The sequence below is a fragment of the Mustela lutreola genome, chromosome 6 (assembly GCF_030435805.1).
Source record: "Mustela lutreola isolate mMusLut2 chromosome 6, mMusLut2.pri, whole genome shotgun sequence".
Taxonomy (NCBI): Eukaryota; Metazoa; Chordata; class Mammalia; order Carnivora; family Mustelidae; genus Mustela; species Mustela lutreola.
In genome coordinates, this window is record NC_081295.1 from 73,260,136 (window position 1) to 73,283,464 (window position 23,329).

Here is a 23,329-nt window from a genome sequence, read left to right on the forward strand (position 1 = left end):
CAGAGCACTTTCATAACCAAATTTAATGTGAAAGCACTGAGAGTATGCAAATAAGGCACAAAGCCAAACTTTAGAAATAAGCTAAAGACATAAAGAATTAACATGGTGCCATTTTAAGATTTGACTCTAGTCCTGTATTCCTATTCTTTTCTGGTTCAAAAAGCCACATGCAGCCCTAAGTCCCAACAGTCTTGCCAGTGTTGTAGAGGCGCACCTGGGCTGGCAACAGACAGAGTGAGCTACTTACCAACTCTTGTTTTTTTTTTTTTTTTTTTTGGCATTGTCTGTTAAGACGTGCTCACCGCCGCCCCCCCATCCTGTTCTGCTTCAGTGTCAGAAGGAAATGAAGCCACAATGAGAACAAAAAGAGCTGTCACACCTTTTGTCCCCTGCCTCCTCCTTCCCACCTCACAGTTCTCCCCACACAGAGCTACTCCACCCTAGTAGGACTCTAGTGTGACATCCTCGCCTGCCCGAAGGAGGAATGATCAGCAGGGACAACAGCTGCAAACAAGCGACACCCAGAAGGCAGGAGCTTCTGTAAGTGCTTGGACTGTGCAAGACCCAAGCCATGGCATTGTCGCTGGAAGAGTTCGTTCAGTCCCTTGACCTCAGGACACTTCCTAGGGTCCTAGAAGTCCAGTCAGGCATCTATTTTGAAGGTAAGCACCCTATTCTCCCTTGGCTGCTAGAAACTGCTAATAAGGTATGCACTTTTGGGAACTGGAAGGGGAAATTTTAATAGAAAATATGTGAGTTCTGTTGAAAGAAAAGTAATCACGAAAGAAAGAAAGTAATTAACGGATAGGTGGTTACAATCCCAGAGTGCTAGAGAGAAGAAACTGGGGTAGATAAGGGAAAAGGAATTAAGTGAAGCTTTTTGAGCTTTTTTGTAGGCCTCTTAACAGTCCAACATGTCTCTTCTTTGAGATGGGTTATACTCCAGGAGTGAAGAGTTACTATGCATGTTTATATCTCTAGAATATGCAAAATAAAATTGTATTTTTTTTTTTAAATAAAACAGCTATTAAAAACACAGTGTTTAGAAAGAAAAACTAACCAAACTCTTAACCACTTTGCAGTGTTACTTATGCCAACATTTCTCTCACTTTTTCTGTAGTGGCCTAACTCCTCTAATTCCTTAAATAATGACATTCTGATTTGAAGGCATAGAAGTTAATATCTGCTAATCAAAGATGATTTGTAAGAATCTTATGTTGAAAAGTTAGAGTTCAGCTAAGATTCTTAAATAATAAGTTAGTGTGTTTTGAGGTGACTTACTGTGTTAATTCAGTAAAAGAATGTTAAATCCTATGGAATATACCCTAGAATCTTTAAGGAGTGAGTTTGAAAACATGTAGGACAAAGAGTTATTTTCTAGGAAAATATATATTTCTAGTCACAAGAGTGGTAGAATTAGATTCAAAAAAACTACTGGGAAATTAAGTTAAATAACTGTTGGTAGGCAAATCTGTCCTATTCATAGACAAAATAGGGTTTTAGATATTATATTATGAAATAATGATTGACAAATGTCAGATCTAGCTCATATACACCTGCTGTCATCATCAGCTTGACATAGGGTTTTGTTGAATTCATTTGTAAATCGATTATGTGGAATCAGACCATATTATGAAATGTATCTTTGTTCCTAAGCCAGCCCCAAATCATTTTTTTTGTCTCGTGTTTTGCTTTTGAAGCTTTGCATGAGAAGTTACAAAGATATTTTTCTTTATTATTGTATATCAACTTTACAGTTTTTTAATTTCTCATTTTTTAATCCACTTGGAAGACACTTTGAGATACATTGTAGAGCGATCCAATTTTAGATTTTTTCATATAATAAACCAGATTTCCCAGTACCATTTACTAAGCGAGTCATCTTTCCCAACTGATTTGTGTTGTTACTTTAAATCATGTTATGGGCTCACATCTGGATTAGTCTGTCTCTGAAGTATTTCTTCTACTCCACTCATCTCTTTTCAGTTGTTCTCAAATCACCCTATGTGTGTAACAATGGTTCCAGGTTAAGCATTGTAATATATTTCATGTATAGACCAGACCAGGTTTTTACACCTTTTTGCTAAGTTGACTTAGCTATTCATAGACGTGTAATTGTGTTTTCAAAGAAATTAATTTTGTTATTGAAGAAATGGTACTAGAATTTTAATCAGGTTGTATTGAGTTTATAGATTAACTTGAGAAAATTTGATATTTTTATGTTAACTCTTATAAAAGAAGATAGCTTATTTCTCTATGTGTTCTGACTATCATCATTCTTAAATGTTTTACTACTGTATTTTACTTCAATTAAGAGAAAAGAATGTACAGGGGCACCTGGGTGGCTCAGTTGCTTAAGCAACTGCCTTCAGCTCAGCTCATGATGCCAGGGTCCTGGGTTGAGCCCCGTGTCAGGCTCCTTGCTCAGCAGAGAGCCTGCTTCTCCCTCTCCCTCTGTCTGCTGCTCTGCCGCTGCTCTGCCTGCTTGTGCGCGCTCTCTCTCTCTCTCTCTCTGTCAAATAAATAAATAAATAAATAAATAAGAAAGAGAAAAGAATGTACAGTTTGATGAGTTTTCACAAAGTAAACACATTTATAGAGCCAACACTCAAGAAATAGAAAATTGCAAATATTCTAAAAGCCTCAGTTTGTGCCCTTTCTCAATCATTATCTACCATCCTCCCCAAAGGTAACCATTATCCTGACTTTTGTCCATTTATGAACTTTACATAAATGAAAAAATTATAGTATGTGTTCTTGGTTTGGTTGGCATATATATTCAACATTATCTTTGTAAAATCCAACCACGATGTTCTAGATAACTTACTCATTTCGATGTGTATAATACTCTCTTTGTTAACTCTACCACAATTTATATACCCATTTTATTGCTCATGCACATTTGGATTATTTCCAGTTTGGAGCTGTTACCAGTAACGTTGTCAGGAACATTCTTGCACAAGTGTGTTCACATGTTTATACATGTGTGTTCACATGTCTGTGCATTTACTTAAGTATATACATAAGTGGAACTGCCATGTCATATAGTATGTGTACGTTCAGCCTTGATAGATAACGTAAAACAGGTTTTCAAAGTAGTTATACTAATTTGCATTCCCACTAGCAGCGTGTGTTTGGGAGTCCCAGGTAATCTGCGTCTTTGGCAATACACTTGATGTTATCAGTCTTCGTGACTGCAGTTATTCTGGTAAGAGTATAATGGTAGCTCATGGTTTGAGTTTGAATCTCCCCAGTGACTAATGAGATTGGTCACATTTTCATATGTTTATTGACCTTTTGGAAATACTATTTTATTTTTTTAAGGACTTTATTTTTATGTGATCTCCACAACCAATGTGGGGCTCAAACTCACAAATCTGAGATCAAGTGTTGCACACTTCTCTGACTGAGCCACGTGCCCTCAGAAATGCTATTTTATGAAAACATTTTTCATGTCTCTTGCTCATCTATTTACTGGATTTTGTAACTTCTTTTTATTGATTATACACACATGCTAACATATGTATCTATGTATGTATGTATATATATATGTATGTATATATATATATATATATATATATGTGTGTGTCATCAACTTGTGTTGCAAATATCCTCTCTTAGTCTATAGATTGACATTTTATTTTATTTTATTTTTTAAAAGATTTTATTTATTTATTTGACAGACAGAGATCACAAGCAGGCAGAGAGGCAGGCAGAGAGAGGAAGGGAGCAGGCTCCCCGCTGAGCAGAGAGTCCGATGAGGGGCTCGATCCCAGGACCTTGGGATCATGACCTGAGCTGAAGGCAGAGGCTTTAACCCACTGAGCCACCCAGGCACCCCGACATTTTATTTTTTAAATGGCAGCTTTTGATGAATCGAAGTTTTTAATTTTAGCGTTAGTGTAGTCAGTTAATAATTATTTTCCTTTTTGTGTGTTGTCAAAGATTTTCTTTACCTTAAGTTCATGAAGATGTTCTCTTAGCATTTATCCCATTTGTTTACTCCCTCCTTTTGATCTGCAGTCTACTAGAATTGATATTTTTTTATATGATTTGAGATTGAGATCACTGTTTATTTTTTTCTTCTATAGAGCCAATTGGTGCAGTGACTTTGATTGAAAAACTGCCTTTTTCCTACTGCCTTACTGTGCTTATATTAGTCATAAACAGTGTCCATACATATGTGGGTGTGTCTCTTTCCATAGCTTCTATTCTGTCCCATTTGGCTAATTGTTATCCTTACATTAGTTTCACCCTATCTTAATTAATGCACGTTTAAAATAATACATAATTTATATTGTATATGATAATATGCTGCAAGAGCTGTGGCTCTCAAATTTGGATGCACATGAAACACCTGGAAAATATTAAAAAAAAATGCTGGATCTCTCCTTAAAGATAAGAATTTAATTATGTGAAAGATAACAGTATCACCATCAGGTTTTGGAAAATATCCCTGATGACTATAATATGCAGCCAAATTTGAGAATTATACTATGGAATAAGTTCTTCCAATTTATTATTCTCCTTCAAGTTGGGTAGTTTGAATTTTCGTATACACTTTAGAATTAACTTCTCAATTTTCACAAAAGTCTTCTTGGTATTTTGCTTAGCAATGCCTTGCTTTAGAGAGAATTGGCATCATTTTAAATGAAGTCTTCTGACCCATAAACCTGGTATAGCTGTCTAGTTATATAGATCTCCTTTCATTTTATAGCTTTTTTTGTGTGTGTGGAGTTCTTATACTTGCTTTTACTCTTAATTTGACTTTTTCATTCCATTATAAATAATATATTTTGAAACTTTCATTTTCTCTTTGTTATGTTTTTTGAGTTCTAAAAATAATACCTTTAGGTTATTTTGGATTTGTTGTGTATATATTTATTATTATATGAATATTGATGGATCTTATTTCTTCCTTCCAATTATTGTATTTTTTTACCTTCAGTTAAAGAACTGACTAGTGCTTCCACCATAAGACTGAATAGGAATAATGATAAAAAAATCATAACCACAGAGAGATTTCAGTAATTCATCCTGAAGTATGTTTTAAGTTAAATAAGTTTCCATTTTCTGATAATTTTTAAAATCATGAATGTATATTTAATTTATCACATATTCTTTCTGTGACTTCTGTGATGATTATATGGTTTTTATATATATTGATTTTTAAAATGTTGAATAAGCCTTTTCCCTGTGGAATAAAACTAACCTGGTCATATAGCACTAAATTTGGTTTACTAATTTTTTTTCTTTTAGAATTTTTGTATCTCTTTTGGAGAATGAATTTAGCATATAATTTTTATTTCTTATCGTGTCCTAACCATGTTTTTGTACTGAGTTATGTTAACATTAATAGAATTTCTTGGATGGAGTCTTCTAAAATATGCAAATTTAGTGTTACTTCTCATTTAAATATTTAGTAGACTTCCACATGAAGCCATTCTGACCTGGGATTTTTAATATAGATTTTTAATTTTGATTCAGATTTTTAAATAGTAAGGTCTTCCTATGTGTGAGCATAGTTTCTTTCTCATTAAAACAAAAACAAAACCCATTTAGATAAAGTATTAGAGTTCAATAAAATGTCTCCTAGATTAGTTCCTAGAATCCACACATGTAAACATATATATATGTATTGCTATATTGACTAATAATCATGATTCTTCTGTTTTCTCATGGACTATCACTGACATAGAGGAATCAAGTAAATATCAGTAGTACTGATGAACTCTTATTAATTCTAATAGTTTATCTTTTTTATTTGTGTTGGTTTTCCTAAAACCAATAGTTATTGATACCACTAGAAAGTATCAAGAGTTGCATCTCTTTCCTACTATGTTTTGCAACCTTTTCTTCCCCTTATCTTTATATTGTAGGCCAGGGCCTCTAATACTAATCCTTGTCTAATTCCTATCATAAAGAAAATACATAAAATACATAAAAAATTCTTTCTTTAAGTCTAAGTCTAATGTTCTAAGATTGGTATTTAACCTTCACTGAATTAAGGACGTTTTCATCTATTCCTTGCTTTCTAGGTGTTTTCATAGTAAATAGATACTGAACTCCGTGAATATTTTTTCTTCATTGATTAAGATAATAATGTACTTTGGTTTCTTTAGTCTGTTAATGTACATTAATGTACATTACCTTTAAAGAATTTTTGAGTTGAGGGGTGCTTGTGTGACTCAGTCAGTTGAGTGTCTGACTCTTGTTTCTACTCAGGTCATGAGCTCAGGGTTCTGGGATCAAGCCCTGCCTGGGGCTCTGTGCTCAGCAGGAAGTCTGCTAGAAGAGTCTCTCTCTCTCCCCCCACTCCTACTTGCATGCCTACTCACATGCATATGTTCTCTCTCTCTCTCAAAAAAAAAAAAAAAATCTGGGGTGCCTAGGTGGCTCAGTGAATTAAGCTTCTGCCTTTTGCTCAGGTCATGATTTCAGGGTGCTAGTATTGAGTCCTCCATCAGGCTTCCTGCTCATCGGGGAACCTGCTTCTTCCTCCCCTCTGTCTGCTGCTCTGTCTGCTTATACACAGGCTCTCTCTCCTCTCTGTCAAATAAATAAATATAACCTAAAAGACAAATAAAATAAATCTTTTTTTTTTTTTTAAAGAATTTTTAGGATGGCTTAATTGATTAAGCATCTTCCTTCAGCTCAAGTCATGATCCCAGGGTCCTGGGATGGAGTCCTGCATGGGGCTCCCGGCTCAGCAGGGAGCCTGCTTCTCTTTCTGCCCCTCCCTCCACTCATGCTATTTCTCTCTCTCACACACAAATAAATGAATAAAATCTTTTTTTTTTTAAAGATTTTTATTTATTTATTTATTTGACAGACAGAGATCACAAGTAAGCAGAGAGGCAGGCAGAGAGAGAGAGAAGAGGAAGCAGGCTCCCTGTGGAGCAGAAAGCCAGATGCGGGGCTCTATCCCAGGGTCCTGGGATTATGACCTGAGCAGAGGCTTTAACCCAGTGAGCCACCCAAGCGCCCCAATGAATAAAATCTTTAAAAAAAAAAGAATTTTCAAGTTGAAGATCCTTTTATATTATATATATTTTTTCAAAATACAATTGTAGAATTGATATTTAAGATTTTTACATTTAATCACATTTGAAATGAGCCAATAAATTCATCTGTTTTCAATTCAAGGCAACACTAACTTCCTAAAATTAGCTATAGTGATTTTTGTTGTTTTCTATTTTCTGGGTAACTAAAAAAATCTTTGGAATTTTTCCTAAAAATTTGGTAGAAATCTCCTATAAGAACTATTGACCGACCACAGAATTTTTGAAGGAAAATCAGAATTTGGTTTTGTTAATATGCCCTCTTCTTTTGCTTCATTCATTGATTTCTGACTTGATTTTCATTATTTTATTTCATTTCTCTTTTTGCTCCTTTGCTTATTCTCTAGTATCCTAGGTTGAATCAATAGTCATTTAAAAGACATTTCATGATTCTCTTGATTATAGTTTAAAACTGTAATTTTTCCTCTAAGTACTGTTTTAACTGTGTCTTGTAAATTTTGTCAAGTAGGATTGATTATGCAGCTCACAGTTTATTCCTTTTAATCCAATGACTATTTTATTTATTTACTGATAATATGGGATTTCTTTAGCTATTTAGCTATTCTTAGCTTTTCTTTTGCTTTTAATTAATAATTTTGTTGTATGCTAGAAAATAATAGTCTGTATTACATTGTTTCTTTGAAATTAAGACTTCTGTCACTTTATGGTATGACATAACCTACTTTGGAAGTACTTCACATGTGCTCAAAGAAAGCATATGTTGTATTGTTTGGTATGATATTTTTCTCCATACATACCAAGTAGCTTGAGTTTTTCATTGTTTTGTTTGAATCTTGCTCTCATTTTGTATTTTTCATCTGCTTTATCATTTTCTGAAAGAGTTATATAAAAGAAATCTGTTGTTCATTTATCTAGATCACTCCTCATTTCTCAATTTTGAGATTGAGTTGTTGCATGTGCTTATATTAATGAGGGTTATAGCTTCTTACTCTATTTTTGTCATCCTTTTTCCAAATGATTTTTTTAATTAAGGTCTATTTTATTAGATAATAACATAACTTTTCCAGTATTCTTTTGGAATATTTTTTCTAAGCATCTACTCTCAGTATTTTGGTGTCTTGTTTTTAGTGCAGGGAAACATATTCTTTATATTCTTTTTGCTTTTTCTAATAGTATAGAAAGGCAAACCAGGTTTTGCCCATCTTGTGGTTATGATCCCATGACAGGAGATTTTGGGAGAAGAGAGGTTTGAGGGAACTTGAGAAAAAGTGGCACTGGTTTGGATGCTCCCAACTTAACCACAGTAATAATAGGCAGGATGATACTCTAATAAGATGTTGCTCATATTAAATCACACTATTGATATGAAGCATAAAACTAGGTTAAAAACTCAAGACTCTGCCTCCTGTCTGTTACAAATGAGAGATGATTTCATAGTCAACTTACAATGTTTGACATTTTCTCTGTCCCTCTTTCGAGAAAAATAGGCTTCATCATAACCCTGAAGATTGGTATGAAGATTAATTGAGCTATTGTATGTAAAATATTTAGCAAAATGACTGGCCCATGGATATCTTACAGGAAATCTTAACTATTATTATGATTACCATATGTTCATATATAATGAGGAAAACTGATCAGTAATTTCTAAAATCAGAGCGCCTGGGTGGCTCAGTAGGTTAAAGCCTCTGCCTTCGGCTCAGGTCATAATCCCAGGGTCCTGGGATTGAGCCCCACATTGGGCTCTCTGCTGGGTGGGGAACCTGCTTCCTCCTCTCTCTCTCTCTGCCTGCCTCTCTGCCTACTTGTAATCTCTGTCAAATAAATAAATAAAATCTTAAAAAATAATAATAATAATTTCTAAAACGTAAAATAAAACTAATTTGAATTCCACTGTTGTTACATTTATCAACATAAATTAAATATGGAGAAAAAAACATTAAAAGTTAAAACATTAACAATAAGAACACTCAGAGAAACCATAGAAGAATATATTAAACTAAGGATTTTAAAAAGTGAAAAACTGAACTTGTGAAATAGAAAACTTCTTTATTAAAAAATACATAAATGTTTATAAAAATCATTAAAAAATAATAAACAAAAATGAATAAAAATTTTAAAATGGAAAAACATATAAAGGGCAATTCATATGCCAGAAATCATATAAAAATTTCTCAAATTTATTTTATTTATTTAAAAAAATTTTTTAAAAGATTTATTTATTTATTTATTTGACACAGAGAGAGAGAGACAGCGAGAGAGAGAACACAAGCAGGGGGAGTGGGAGAGGGAGAAGCAGGCTTCCCGCTGGGCAGGGAGCCCGATGCCGGGCTTGATCCGAGGACCCAAGGATTATGACCTGAGCTAAAGACAGATGCTTAATGACTGAGCCACCCAGGTGCCCCCAAAATTTTCAAATTTTTTAACCATAAAATGCTAATAAGTAATAAATCATTCTTAATCACCTCTGAGATCACAGATATTAAAAAGATTCACAAAACTTACAGGCATGAATGTATAGAAATGAGAGGAGGCATGATTAGTAGGTATGTAAATCACTAAAGACTTTCTAGGAATCAATTGAGCAATATGTGTCAATATATAATATGTATAATATGTATAAACATCTGACTCCTAGAAATTAACTTAAAATATAATTATAAAAATCAAGGATAATGATTCTACTACAGTGATCCTAACAGCCTGTTTTACAGAGAAACATCAAGTGAAGCTCAGCAGGGAATAGTGTATATAAATTAAGATAATATTGATCAGGCATTGTTCAACAGGATAGAATTACAGTGGGGAAAAACACAAAGCTCCTATCCTACTGGATCCTATATTCCAGTGCACTGGACAAATGACAAATGAATGATTGATTTAAAATATTTACAAGTGCCATGAAAACTATCTAGGAAGTAAACAGGCAGACAGAAGGGATGCGTTTTTGTTTTTAAAGATTTTTTATTTATTTATTTGACAGAGAGAGATCACAAGTAGGCAGAGTGAGGGGGGTCAGGCTCCCTGGTGAGCAGAGAGCCTGATGCGGGGCTTGATCCCAGCACCCGGAGGTCATGACCTGAGCCAAAGGCAGAGGCTTAACCCTCTGAGCCACCAGGCACCGCAGAGATGAGTTTTTGATAGGATGATTAAGGCAAGTATCTCTGATGAGATGAAATTTGAGCAGGGGCCAGAATAAACTGAAGAAATAAGCTTTTCACAGATCTGGAAGAACATTCCCACAGAGGACAGAGCAAGTGCCAACCACCTAACGTCTTTCTTCACCTAATCGGACAACTCGGAGGAAGCCGGTGAGAAAGAAGCAGAGCAACTGAAGGGAGGATGACGGGGACGAGGCTGAGGATGTGGGTAGACACAGATGGTGTAGGCCTTGAAGGCTCTAGGTGTACGCAATCTACTGGCGGCCTGGGAAGCCAGTGGGGCCTGTAACATCAAGTGATCAGGAAAGGCCACTCTGAAGAACTGATTTAGGAGCAGAGGCCTGAGGGATGAGGAGCAATTAGCCAAGAAAAGATCTTGGAGATGAATGTTCCGGACAAAGTGAAAAGCTAGTGTAAACATCTGGAGACCAAAAAGAGCTTATCCTGGGGAATAGAAAAATATTCCTGTCACCTCGAACATAGAGAAGAAAGCAGAAAGGAAAGTCATAAGAGAAGATAGGTGTTTGTGCATTCAGTAGAGTGGTTGTGGAGATCAGGGGAAGAGGGCTTCAGTGCGGAATGCAAAATCTCTAGTGGTCACGTGACATATAAATATCTGTTATTTATCCATGTAGAAATTTCAGGTAGACAATTGAAAAGCCAGTTTTGGCCACAGAGTGAGATCATGGCTGGAATGCCTCATCTGTGACTTAATCAGGACTTTATTTGATCATAGAGTTCATCAGTTTAAAAAAAAGGAACAAGTACCATTTATATATGCATTTCTTTATTGACATTTATGGTCATTCTAAAACATACACTGTAATAAAAATTGTAAGAGAAGTAAAGAGAAAATCAGCACTATGCACTATAGATAACATATACTTAGAGCAGATTTTCATTACTGTTGGTGGCTGCCAATCTATATGTGAAATACTCTTCATCAATCCGATTTTGGCAGCTTCTTTAGATAGTAGTTGTATGCAGCTGATGACAAGTTAGTACTAGGAATAGATGTGTCACTCTGCCATTTTCTTCTTGATGGGCTCTGTAGTTTTCAATTCTCAAGTGTCTTTGTGAGCCTCTTGCAAAGTTATTGTCTATTTTGTGAGTTAGTATAGTTAAAATTAGATTATAATAATTCTTAAATCAACTTAACTTGATGCATATAAAATCCATTATATGGAAGTATTGCAAGTCAATGAATTATTAGTACCATTTAAAAAAAAATTAGTTCCAGTGTAGTTAACTTATACTGTTACTTTAGTTTCAGATGTACAATAGAGTGATTCAGCAGTTTCATATATCACTTGGTGCCCATCAAGATCACCTCCACCCACCTCCCATCTGATAACCATCAGTTTGTTCTCTGGAGTTAAGAGTCTGTTTTGGGGTTTGTCTCTCTCTCTCTTTTTTCCTCTCTTTGTTCATTTTTTTTTTTTTAATTCCACAGATGAGTGAAATCATACAGCATTTCCTTTCTCTGACTACTTGTTCTACGCTCTAGATCCATCCATGTTGTTGCAAATGGCAAGATTTCACCTCAGAAATCTGAATAGTATTCCATTGTACATACACCACATCTTTATACCACAGTCATCACTTGGGCTGCTTCCATATCTTGGTCATTGTAAATAATGCTGCCATAAACACAGGGGTGTATATACAACCCTTTGAATTTATTTATTTTTTGTTCTTGTGTGTTATCCCCCAGTAGTGCAATTACTGTATCATAGGGTAGTTCTATTTTTAACACTTTGAGGAACTTCCATACTGTTTTCCACAGTGGCTGACCCAGTTTGCATTCCCACCAACAGTGCACAAAGATTCCTTTTTCTTGATTAGGACAATTCTTTTAACTTTCATATTTTGCAATTCCCAATCTTAGTATAATGTAGCCCATTTTTGTCATGTGACCATTTGATGTGGGAATAAACTAGGATTTTTTAATAGTAAGTATTAGTAAAGTTTAAAATTAAATATTAGAAGGATATCTGACTGGCTCAGTCAGAAAAGCATGCAGCTCTTGATCTTGGGTTTGTGAATTTGAGCCCCACATTGGGTGTAGAGATTGTTTAAATAAATAAAACTTAAAAAAATAAAGTTAAATATTAGAAGACACTTATGTTAACTACTAGCATAACTTAATTTTCTTATTTGTTTAATATAGAAATGAACATGAATTAAAGCCCATATTTTATTCTCTTACTTCACATCTTTAATACTCTATGGAGTGTTGCAGCCTACTTTAGAGATCTGTGTTAGGAAACAACGTAAGTGTCATCATAAATCCCAGATTAAAGCCTGGGTAAGCTAGTTCATGAATAATTATAATTGTAGATTACTTGACTTGTGTCACCTTATCATGTTCAGCTCTTTGAAAGAATAGTTTATCACCAAGGAACAAATTTGAAGAATAAAGAAAAAATGGTATTCATTTATTTTAATTTTCCCTTTGGAGTACATTATAAGATTATGATTCCTGACTTTTGTAGCCATAGGCCTTGTATTAGCCAATGGAATGAGAGCAGAAATAATGTGTATCATTTGGAGGGAGATGTTTTATGGACTGTTCATAATCTAACACATTTCATTGTGGAAGACCATGTCGAATGATGATGGAATGGAATCTTTGACACTTTGGGTCCCTAAATGACTATAATAATTAGATAGGTTTTCCTTACCCACCTGTAGTGGACATGTAGTGGAATAAAAAATATACCTTTATTGTTTAAATCTCTAAGACTTTGAGTTTATTTGTTATATGAGCATAACCTTAATTTCCCTGATTTATACAGGTTATATTTATTATGATTAGAATTGTACTTATTATTAATTAAAAAAATTAAACATCAGACATACAAAGGAGACAGTCCTGTAAAGCCAGGAAAGTTACTTGGTAATAATGCTACTGCATGTTTATGGGAAAGTGAGTTCACCACTCTGGGTCAGGAAACATTATCTGTTGCTTCTTTAGCTACTTTCCATATTGCTAACATTACTGTTTATCACTGTTTGCTTCACTTATGTAACCATTTTGACTTAAAAATTTGGCAAAAAAGAAAGTTTGCTTGCATTATGATCACATTCAATGAACTGGATTTTGAGACAGTTGGTTTTCTGCTTTATAGAAATAGTGTATGCACATGACTGGCAAACTGGCAAATGCAGAAACATGAAATTATCAATGACTTCATCCAAGAAATACTATTAATATGTTATATATTCTAATTTTTATGAAATTTGGAATTAACTTCAAAAAAGAGAAAAATTAATGCCAAAATTCCTTTTTCCATGTTTTGTTTTTCCCCCACAAGCTCCTTAGTTTAAGCCACTATAATTTATTGCCAGGATTATCAAAATATATGATGAATTTCAGGTCCCCCTGCTTCTACTCATTCATATCTAAAATTTATTCTCAACATAGTATCCAGAGTCACACTTTGAAGTTGTACATCTGATTATGCCTCTCCTGTCTGAAAGCCTCCAATGGCTCTCCATTTTTTTTTTTAAGTAAAAACTTTACAATGGATAATAAGGCCCTCTATTTTTCCCTCCTTACTCCCATTAATTATATGAATACCTGTTTACCAGCCATGCCAGCCTCTTCACTTTTCCTCAGATTTGAGGATGTGCTCTTGATTCAAAACTTTGCTCATGCTCTTCCCTTCTCCTGGCAAGTTCTTCTACCAGATGTCACCTTGGCTAGCTCTTTTTTTCCTTTTTTAAGATTATTTATTTATTTGACAGAGATCACAAGTAGGCAGGGAGGCAGGCAGAGAGAGAGGAGGAAGCAGGTTTTTCTTGGAACAGAGAGCCCGATGTGGGGCTCCATCCCAGGACCCTGAGATCTGACCTGAGCTGAAGGCAGAGGCTTTAACCCACTGAGCCACCCAGGCGCCCCTTGGCTAGCTCTTTTATCTGTGAGGCTTACCCTGACCACCCTATTTGATACTGCAAATTTACCATCTTCCTTCTCTATAGTCTCTATCCTTATCATGTTCCTCATTTTGTTTGTAGCAGAACACCTATCTCTTTCCTACATACCTTGTAGGTCACTTGTTTATTTTTCTGTCTCTTCCTACAAGATTTTTCTTGCAATTTAATTGAGGTATAGTTTTCTAGCCTATAAAATTCATCCATTATAAGTGTACAATTAAGTGATTTTGAGTAAAATTTATAGAGTTGTGCAAGCACCACTGATTGTAGACCATTTCCATCTCCTCAAAGAAGTCTCTTGGACTCTTTCTTAATGATGGTCACTTGCATTTCCAGCCCTAGGCCACCACTGATCTGCTTTCTGTCTATAAATTTGCTTTTCCTTCACATTTCGCATACAGTATTTAGTCTTTTGCTTCTAGCTCTTTTTTACTTAGCTTAATTTTTGAGGTATTTTGTTCCTTCTTATTAGTATTTTATTGTATGGATAGACCACTTTTGTTTTCCAACACCCAGTAAAAGGACTCTTATATTATTCCCTTTTGGAGATACTATAAATACTGTATCATTTTTACATTTCCATTTACAATGTATTAAGATTCTTCAGTTTCTCCAAATCTTTTTTTTTTTTTTTTTTTTTTTTTTTTAAAGATTTTATTTATTTATTTGAGAGAGAGACAGTGAGAGAGAACATGAGCGAGGAGAAGGTCAGAGGGAGAAGCAGACTCCCCATGGAGCTGGGAGCCTGATGTGGGACTCGATCCCGGGACTCCAGGATCATGACCTGAGCCGAAGGCAGTCGTCCAACCAACTGAGCCACCCAGGCGCCCCAGTTTCTCCAAATCTTTACTGAAACTTTGTATTGTCTGTTTTTTTATATTTTGCTCAATCGTATCTCATTGTAGTTTGAATTTAATTTTCTTATGACAGACGTTGAACTTTTTTTCCCCTGTGCTTAATAGCAGTTTGTCCTTTTTTAAATGAAATATCTCTTCAGATTTTTTGCCTGTCTTTGTCTTCTTGTTATTGAGTTATTCTGTATATAAAATTACTATTTTTTGGGGGGGTGCCTGGGTGGCTCAGTCAGTTAAGTGGCTGCCTTCAGCCCAGGTCATGGCCCCAAGGAGGTGACATGGAGCCCTGCATCAGGCTGTCTGTTCTGTGGGAAGCTTGTTCTCCCTCTTGTGTTCCCTCTCTCGCTGTGTCTCTCTCTTTGTCAAAAAATAAAATCTTTCAAAAAATTATTATTTTTTATATAAAATTTTATATAAAAATCATCTCTGTATTCTGGGTATACAGTTGCAAATATTTTCTTCCCTTCTGTTACTTTTCTTCTCATTTTCTTAATGTCATCTTTTGAAACAAAAAGATTTTAAATTTTGATGAAGTCAAATTTATCAATTCTTTTTGTCCTTTGGGCTCATGTTTTTATTCTCATGTTACTAACCTGAGATCACAAAAGCTTTTCCCTATGCTTTATGTTGGAGGAGTTCCCCAGAGGACCCCCTGTTTTGATGATTTTTTTAGGAATACAGAGCTCAGTAAAGCTGTTATACTCAGAGTTATAGTGTATTATAGGGAAGGGATACAGATTAAAATCAGGAAAGGAAAATGGCATAATATAGGGCAGAGTTCATGAGAAAACAGGCACAATCTGCCAGTTGTCCTTTCCTGGTGGAGATGTATGGAAAGTTTTAAATCTCTTAGCACTAACGTGTCACAACACAGGGTATCTCCAATTTAGGGAAGTTCGTCTGTGCCTTCATGTCCAGGGTTTTTACTGCAGCGGTCACACAGGCATGGACTATTTGTGTAACAGACCCTAGCTACTGAGTCTCCAGGCTCTCTAAAGGTCAAGTGAAACAGTGTGATCCAGGACCCATGTGAATCAAAACAGGCATAAATCACATTGTTATCATACACTATCTGGTGTAGTCCCAAGAATCCAGAGGTACAGAAATACTATTTTCAGGCAGGAAATTCTAAGAGATTTTATCTCTTAGAAGACTGTCAAAGGACTAGTCCTTTCTTTGGAATGTCCAGGGTTTGAGCATTTCAACCCGTTACTGCATAGTTTTCTTTTAGAAGAGTTTTATCTCTTATCTTTACATCTAGGATCTAGTTGAGTTAGCTCAAATCTTCTAAAGCCTTAAATTCAGGTAATGGAAGAACTAACCAAATTTCTACACAGGAACAACTCAGGTTAGAAAATATTCACTGTAATGGAGAGAATGAGAGGGTTATTCAAACAGGTATCTGGGTGAATGGCTTTCCAAGCTGAGGGAACATCTTCAGCAAAATGTTATGGCAAGGATGTATTTGCATATTTCAGGAAAAAAAGTGAGAAACCGGTAAGATTGCAAGGAAGAGGAGAGTGATCAGACATTATTATTATTATTATTGTTACATTATCAGAAAGGAAATCATGCAGAGCCCCGTAGAAAGGCCTTTTGCCATTCCAATTGACTCTGGAAAGAATTGGGAATGTGGAGATACCAATCTAAATTAGGAAAACAACTAAAACAATGCTAGAATTCTCTTCACAACGAATTTAGACACCATCACCCATTTTTTTTTCACTCTTTATCAAGAAGAACAATGCTGATGAAACCGCACATTTGCAAAAGTCAGAGCGCAGTTTTGCTTCAATGAGTCCATAAATACAATGATCAAATATGTTTCTTTTTTTTTTTTTAAAGATTTTATTTATTTGACAGACTGAGATCACAAGTAGGCAGAGGCAGGCAGAGAGAGAGGAGGAAGCAGGCTCCCCACTGAGCAGAGAGCCCCATGCGGGGCTTGATCCCAGGACCCTGGGATCATGACCTGAGCCGAAGGCAGAGGCTTTAACCACTGAGCCACCCAGGCGCCCTGTCAAATATGTTTCTTATAGCAAAATTTAAATACTGTGAAGATGTTTTTCCCCTTTGGGGAGATAAAACTTTTAAGCGCCATATTTTGAATATAAAAATGTTATTTTTCTCTTTCCAAAGTCATGGAAATTATTTCTTAAAATTACATATCTATCTCCCTTCATTTCTTCCTTCTGTTCTTTCTTCCTTCTATAAATGAATGAAATATGGCTTTTGTCTTAAGAACTCCATAGGTCAGTAAAAGGAGATTGGTTTTTAAAATCAGTATTTATGAAACAATGCAAAAAGTGCTCTACTAGACAAGATCTGTTTTGAGAACACTGGGGAGAGCACAGCTTATGACTCAGGAAGTCCGAGAAAGCTTGACAGGAGGTGGTGGCATTTTTTTGCTCGGTGCTACAGCCTATATGAAGATGAGCAGGTAAGTAAGAAGTTCTCAGAATGAGAGAAAAGTGCTTAGAATGTTTTACAAGTTTCAACATTCAAAATATGGTCCAGGAACAACTCAGGGAATAGTAGGTAATCAGGTAATTACGGACGTATTTTGAATGGCTTCTGAACTGTAATAAGGATATTGAATTTATTCTTTAATCAATAGGACTTTTAAAAGATGTTACTTTGTAGTGTGTTTTTCTGATTACAAAAAGTCAGAAAGGCAAAAACAAACAAACAAACAAACAAACAAAAAACCCCCCAAATCTCACATCCATGCTAGTTTGTGTAGATGTAAGACAAACACCAGAAATTAAAAGTAGCTATAAATATGGGGACTATGCAGAATCCGTTGGTCTTTTGGGGTAGAGTCTTCTGAACTTGAAAGTATATGAGAAGCAGTGAGCAAGTCGGAGAAGCTGATGACAGACCTGAGGTTCCTGGATTAAGTAAATGTGGTAGATGATTAAGAAATATCACTTTGAAGAGTTATTACAAGAGCAGCAGTGGTTTTGAAGTTGGAGGCATGATTCACTTAGAGTCCAATGAATTTAAAGCTGCCACAGAAGATTCAGATGCAAATGAATATTGGACCATCAAAAACGTATGTCTGACTTAAAAGGAGAAGTCGACGTGCCAGGTTTATCATTACCAATTCGTAAGTGGATGAAAGAAGACTTGTTACTTCAGGGATTGTCCTATAGTCCCTATGTCAGGTCCAAAGAAATATGTGGGTCTCAGTGAAGACCAACATTGGAGGTGTGGACAGAAGGGGAGCCTGTCAAGCCAAACAGCAACAACAAAACCCCCCAAACCCTCAAATCCTCCTGTATGTTGGTGGAGAAGCAGGAAAAAGTAAAGTAGTTCAATGATGAAGAGAAATGGCATAAAGCACTGAATTAAGAGAGTGTCAGGGGGGGGGTGCCTGGGTGGCTCAGTGGGTTAAGCCTCTGCTTTGGGCTCAGGTCATGATCTCAGGGTCCTGGGATCAAGCCCCACATCGGGCTCTCTGCTCAGCAGGGAGCCTGCTTCCCCCTCTCTCTCTGCCTGCCTCTCTGCCTACCTGTGATCTTTCTATCAAATAAATAAATAAAATCTTTAAAAAAAAAAAAGAGAGTGTCAGGGATAAATGTTTGCTTTCAGCACATGGTTTATGGTAGGCAATTAATTTTAATGGTAGCTCTATATCCTGAAGCCTTATTATGGGCCAGGCACTGTGCTCTGCCCTTTGTATATATAGATTTGGGTGTGTAAGCATATGTAACTCATATATAAATATATTTTATATAGGTGTTTATCTATCCATAAATACATCTAAATATATCTAACACAACATATGCAAATGAATGAAACTTTATTTATGCTTACCTGTACACAAATTTAGTGTTCATATGTGTAAATATAATTCATGATGTTTATAAAGACATTTAATCCTTGGAGATATCTTGTAAGATGATTGTTATTATTTCCATTTTCAAGGCCACCATCTATTTGCCATTATCACCTGCCTCTGGCCTAAGGATAAAACTTAGGGCTTTTTTCTTGCTCTGCCCACCTAAAGACTTTATGAAATTCTATGGTGAATCCTATCATTATAGACCATCCGTGTTTTTAATAACTTATTACTGATTAATGACTGTGATTGTAATTTGGTAAGTATGACATTAAATAATTAACTCTAAAAATGGTTGAATAAGTACAATGAATAATGATACTTAGTGAATTGTGCATTATATGAACATGACTTTTATGGATTTGATGCATATATGAGAGTTCATATGGCAAAAAATTACACCTGTTTTAATGCCAACATAATTATTTATGGCTAATTGAACTTAATTTTCTTCAGGCTTACTCAGCTAAGGACATGATAGTAAAAGCAGGGCAAATCTGAAAATTATGGCATTGCTTTCAACAAGCATTTATTCATATTTCATAGGGTTAAAGTTATTAAGGGTTATTCAGGCACGAAAAACCTTTTTTTCTCTTTTTGAGAAACCACTATCACAGCACTGATCGTGGTTCATGTGGTCTTATGAGGAATGAGATTATACAAAAATCTAAGGAAATATGGCCTACCACAATTTTAAAAAAGAATTTTAGCAAATCAAAACGGATACCAGTATTTATCTACATGAATTTATACTTTATATATTTATTTATTTATGTATTTTTAAGAGATTTATTTACTTATTTTAGAGAGAGCGTGTGCACGCGAGAGCATGAGGAGGGTCGGGGGGAAAGGGAGAGTGAAAGATTCTCAAGCAAACTTCCTATTGACCAAGAACCCCATGTGGGACTGGATCTTATGATCTCATGACTACAAGCCCGTGACCTGAGCCGAAACCAAGAGTCAGACACTTAACCAACTGAGCCACCTGGGCCGCCCCGTATATGTATAAATATTTACTAAAGACAAGAAAACAATATTCCTAAAGTGGGGTTTTTCTGCATTTTGTAACATGCTCTGTTGAGCTTCACAATCATGAAACTGCTGTTGAGAGTTAGGACAGCCTAAGTTTACAGATGTTGAAAATTGAAAACTTTTTATATCTTAAGCTTTTTTTTGTTTGTTTTAAGATTTTATTTATTTATTTGAGAGGGAGAGAGCTTGAGCAGGGAGGAGAAGGAGAAGCAGGCTCCCCACTGAGCAGAGAACATGGGGCTTGATCCCAGAAGCTTGGAATCATGACCCAAGCTGCAGACAGATGCTTAACTAACTGAGCCACCCAGGCACCCTTATATCAGAGCTTTAAAATAAAGTAAAGCTCATTGTATTTCCAAATTTAAAATTGATAATGATGTATTAAATAAATGGAAATCTGCTCTGTTTCTGCCATTGGCATACAGCTGGACACTAAAATGAGTATCAGAATAGAATTCAGAAAACTTAAATATTCAGTTTCACTAAAAAATGTGAATTGAAATTATATTTGGTAATATGCAAAAATCACATTTGTAGTTACATTCTTTTACAGCATAATATTGTTTGAAATTATGTTGAATGTTTTTTCTATGAAAACTGTGGAGCCTTGTTTTGTTATCTCAGAATTGACACTTCAGTTAACTGTATAATTTGGCTCCTAGAATGCCTTCCGGCCGTACACTATGGGTCAATGAGAAGGTAATCTTTCAGTGTAAATTAAACATTACATTAAAAAAAATAAGAATCAAAATGTTTAAAGTTTCAAAATGTAAAAGAATTTTAAAAGTTCAATGCTTTTTGGTTTGTGGGCTTGAATGGAATACTTTTTTCCTTAAAATTTAGCTCAAACAGGGCTTATTTTAGGAGAAAGTCCTAAAATAGGTACATTAACAACAAACAAAAGCAGCTCAGAGAAGAGTAATTGCAGTTGTATTGCAAACAAAAGCTGTAGAGCAAAGTAACTGCCAGAAAAATTTTTGTGTTGTTTACTTAAGTGGAGATGTTCCAAAATGTGGACATTTTTGTATAATGGAGTACATTATTCACATCTGTAGTGGAGTGTTCACACTTAAACATTTCTAACCTATTTATTGTTAAGTACCAAACTTGACTATGCAATACAAAGTTAAAAAATGGAATGCTGGCATATGTTTTGCATATAATCATGTAAGGATAGATTATTCACATGCTTACTTTATTTTGTAAGTATAAAGAAATGACTGAGCAAGAGGTTAAGTAAAAATTGTATTGTCTGCTAGATTTTCAGATGCCACGAAAATGGGCATTTTGGTTTGGGATATTAATTTCCTAAATTCATTTTATTTTATTTTTTAAGGTTTTTTTTTTTTTTTTTTTTTTTTTAATTTGACAGAGAAACACAAGTACGCAGAGTGGAGGCAGGCAGAGAGAGAGGAGGAAGCAGGCTCCCTGCTGAGCAGAGGGCCAGATGCAGGGCTCAGTCCCAGGACCCTGAGATCATGACCTGAGCGGAAGGAAGAGGCTTACCCCACTGAGCCACTCGGGCGCCCCCCTAAATTCACTTTAATTGGTAAAAATTATTGGTCTCAATTATTTCACATTGAGCAAGATTTACTAAAGGAAGAGAATATAGAAATTTTGCCTTAAGTGTGGCAGTTCATGTTTTTGTATATTATGTATACAAATATTTTTGGATATTATGATACTGATTAATTTTTTTTAGGCACTGCTAAATGACTAGTAAGTATTGAGAATGGAAAAGAAAGTAACTTCAAGTAATGTGTAAAAAACATCTGAAAAATTATTTTTAGAAATGTGTTTGGTGCAACGTCCAAATTCTTGAATTTAAAAACTTAAATTAGCACATCTGCTTTGTTTACTACTAGTAAATATTTGGAATCACTGCCATTTTAAAAAACTAAGACTTAACAAAAGTCATAAGATGACATTTACTTAAATAAGAAACTTATCTTTTTTTTACATGAAATAATGCCTTTTAAATGGTAATGAATGCTCCTCATTTAAAATTTTGTTAAAGAAAGATACCTTACTGGAAAATGGAGCAAGTTTTCTACCAATCTGTGTAATGAAATTGGCTATCCAATTTTCTGATTCTTATGAACAGTAATTAGATTTTAAAAAGTTTTATTCTAGGTTAGAAGTGTTGGTTTTAGTGATTCAGCATTTGTGTCAGTTAGGGAAAGAACACCTGACTAGTAAACAATGTGCCAATTCTAACCACAAACTCAAGTACTTTTTTTTTTTTTGACTTCTCAATTGACATTAGGAAAAGCTTAAAACATACTTAACCAATTTTTTTTCCAGAACTCCTGAAATCAAATCATGTTAGTTTTGAATTAACCATTCATTGTCAGAAACCACTCTGCTTTTGAACATTAATAACATAGTAATTAAAAATTCTATTTAAATATAGTGTATATAATTTATTGCAGAAGTTAAAATCTGCAGCGATTTAGCATGTTAAAAGAATTTATAGAATCTTGAAAATAATGGAAATTTGAACTTGTCTTAGGTCAGAAACAGGCTGACCCTTACTCTTACTATTCTCTCCTCCTTCCATTCCCCTTTGTACCTTAGTCAAATGAGATTGGAGAGATTTACAGATGGTCTTTGACAGTAATGTCTTGTATAATATATTTATACAGTAGGTGTCATCTCCGTTATTGTTCTTTTAATTATTTGTCCTTTCTTTGAAAACTTGATGACACTGGGTTTTATTTTATGCCCCCCCCCCCGCATGTTTTACATAACATAACAGTACATAACAGGTACCCAAGGTAATTTACTGTTAAGGAGCATTGGTAAATGTATCCAATATATATATTCCAGATCAACTAGACAGGCATTGTGTTCTTTAAAAAATCAGGAGAACCCGATAGCTATGACCCTAGTGATTAAATTAGACCTGGCCAGGAGCTGGGGCAGAAGTAGACTCAGGGGTCATAGATGAAGACCTCCGGAGGAAGGTTACTGCAGGTGTACCACCGTGGCCCCCAGGGGAAAATCTGAAACAGAGGACCGGCCCCCGGGGAGGGCAGATTGTAAATCCTGGAAGACCAGCTCAGCTAGACACCTCAAGTCGGAAACCGAGCACTGGGCGGACAGCTCCAGCTCCTGAAATACCAGCCGCAGGCTGGGCGGACCTGCTGCGGCTGCCCCGCCTCTGTCGCCCCCCTCCCGCCTCCAGCGCTTCTGGTGCGGCAGGCACAGCCGCCTCAGCGGACTGAAGCAGCTCACTCACCCTCCTTCCCTAGCAGCCCTAAGGATCCGTTTTCTTTTTTTCCTGAACCTTGCCCCCGAATAAAGTGCCGGTTTTTAAAAACGTAATTTTCTACATTTCTAGTAAATCTACTCCTTTTAGAATGAGACACCATTCTAGAGCAACGAAACGAACCTTGTTTTATAGAGGCAGACACTTAACTAACGTTATGTTTTTGTGCATTTATTCCATGTCAGGACACGCTTTTTTGTAACATA

At 35.4% G+C, this 23,329-nt stretch overlaps 1 protein-coding gene across 2 annotated transcripts in view; it reads left to right on the forward strand.

The window, feature by feature from the left end:
* The first annotated feature begins 345 nt into the window (after nt 1-345).
* The window catches only part of THEMIS (thymocyte selection associated), a 186,829-nt gene continuing 163,845 nt past the window's right edge, over nt 346-23,329 (forward strand). For both annotated transcript variants that reach the window (XM_059177600.1, XM_059177601.1), the window contains exon 1: nt 346-662. In XM_059177600.1, the coding sequence (XP_059033583.1) occupies nt 572-662 (91 nt within the window). In that variant the 5' untranslated portion in view covers nt 346-571. The remainder of the gene's footprint in view (nt 663-23,329) is intronic.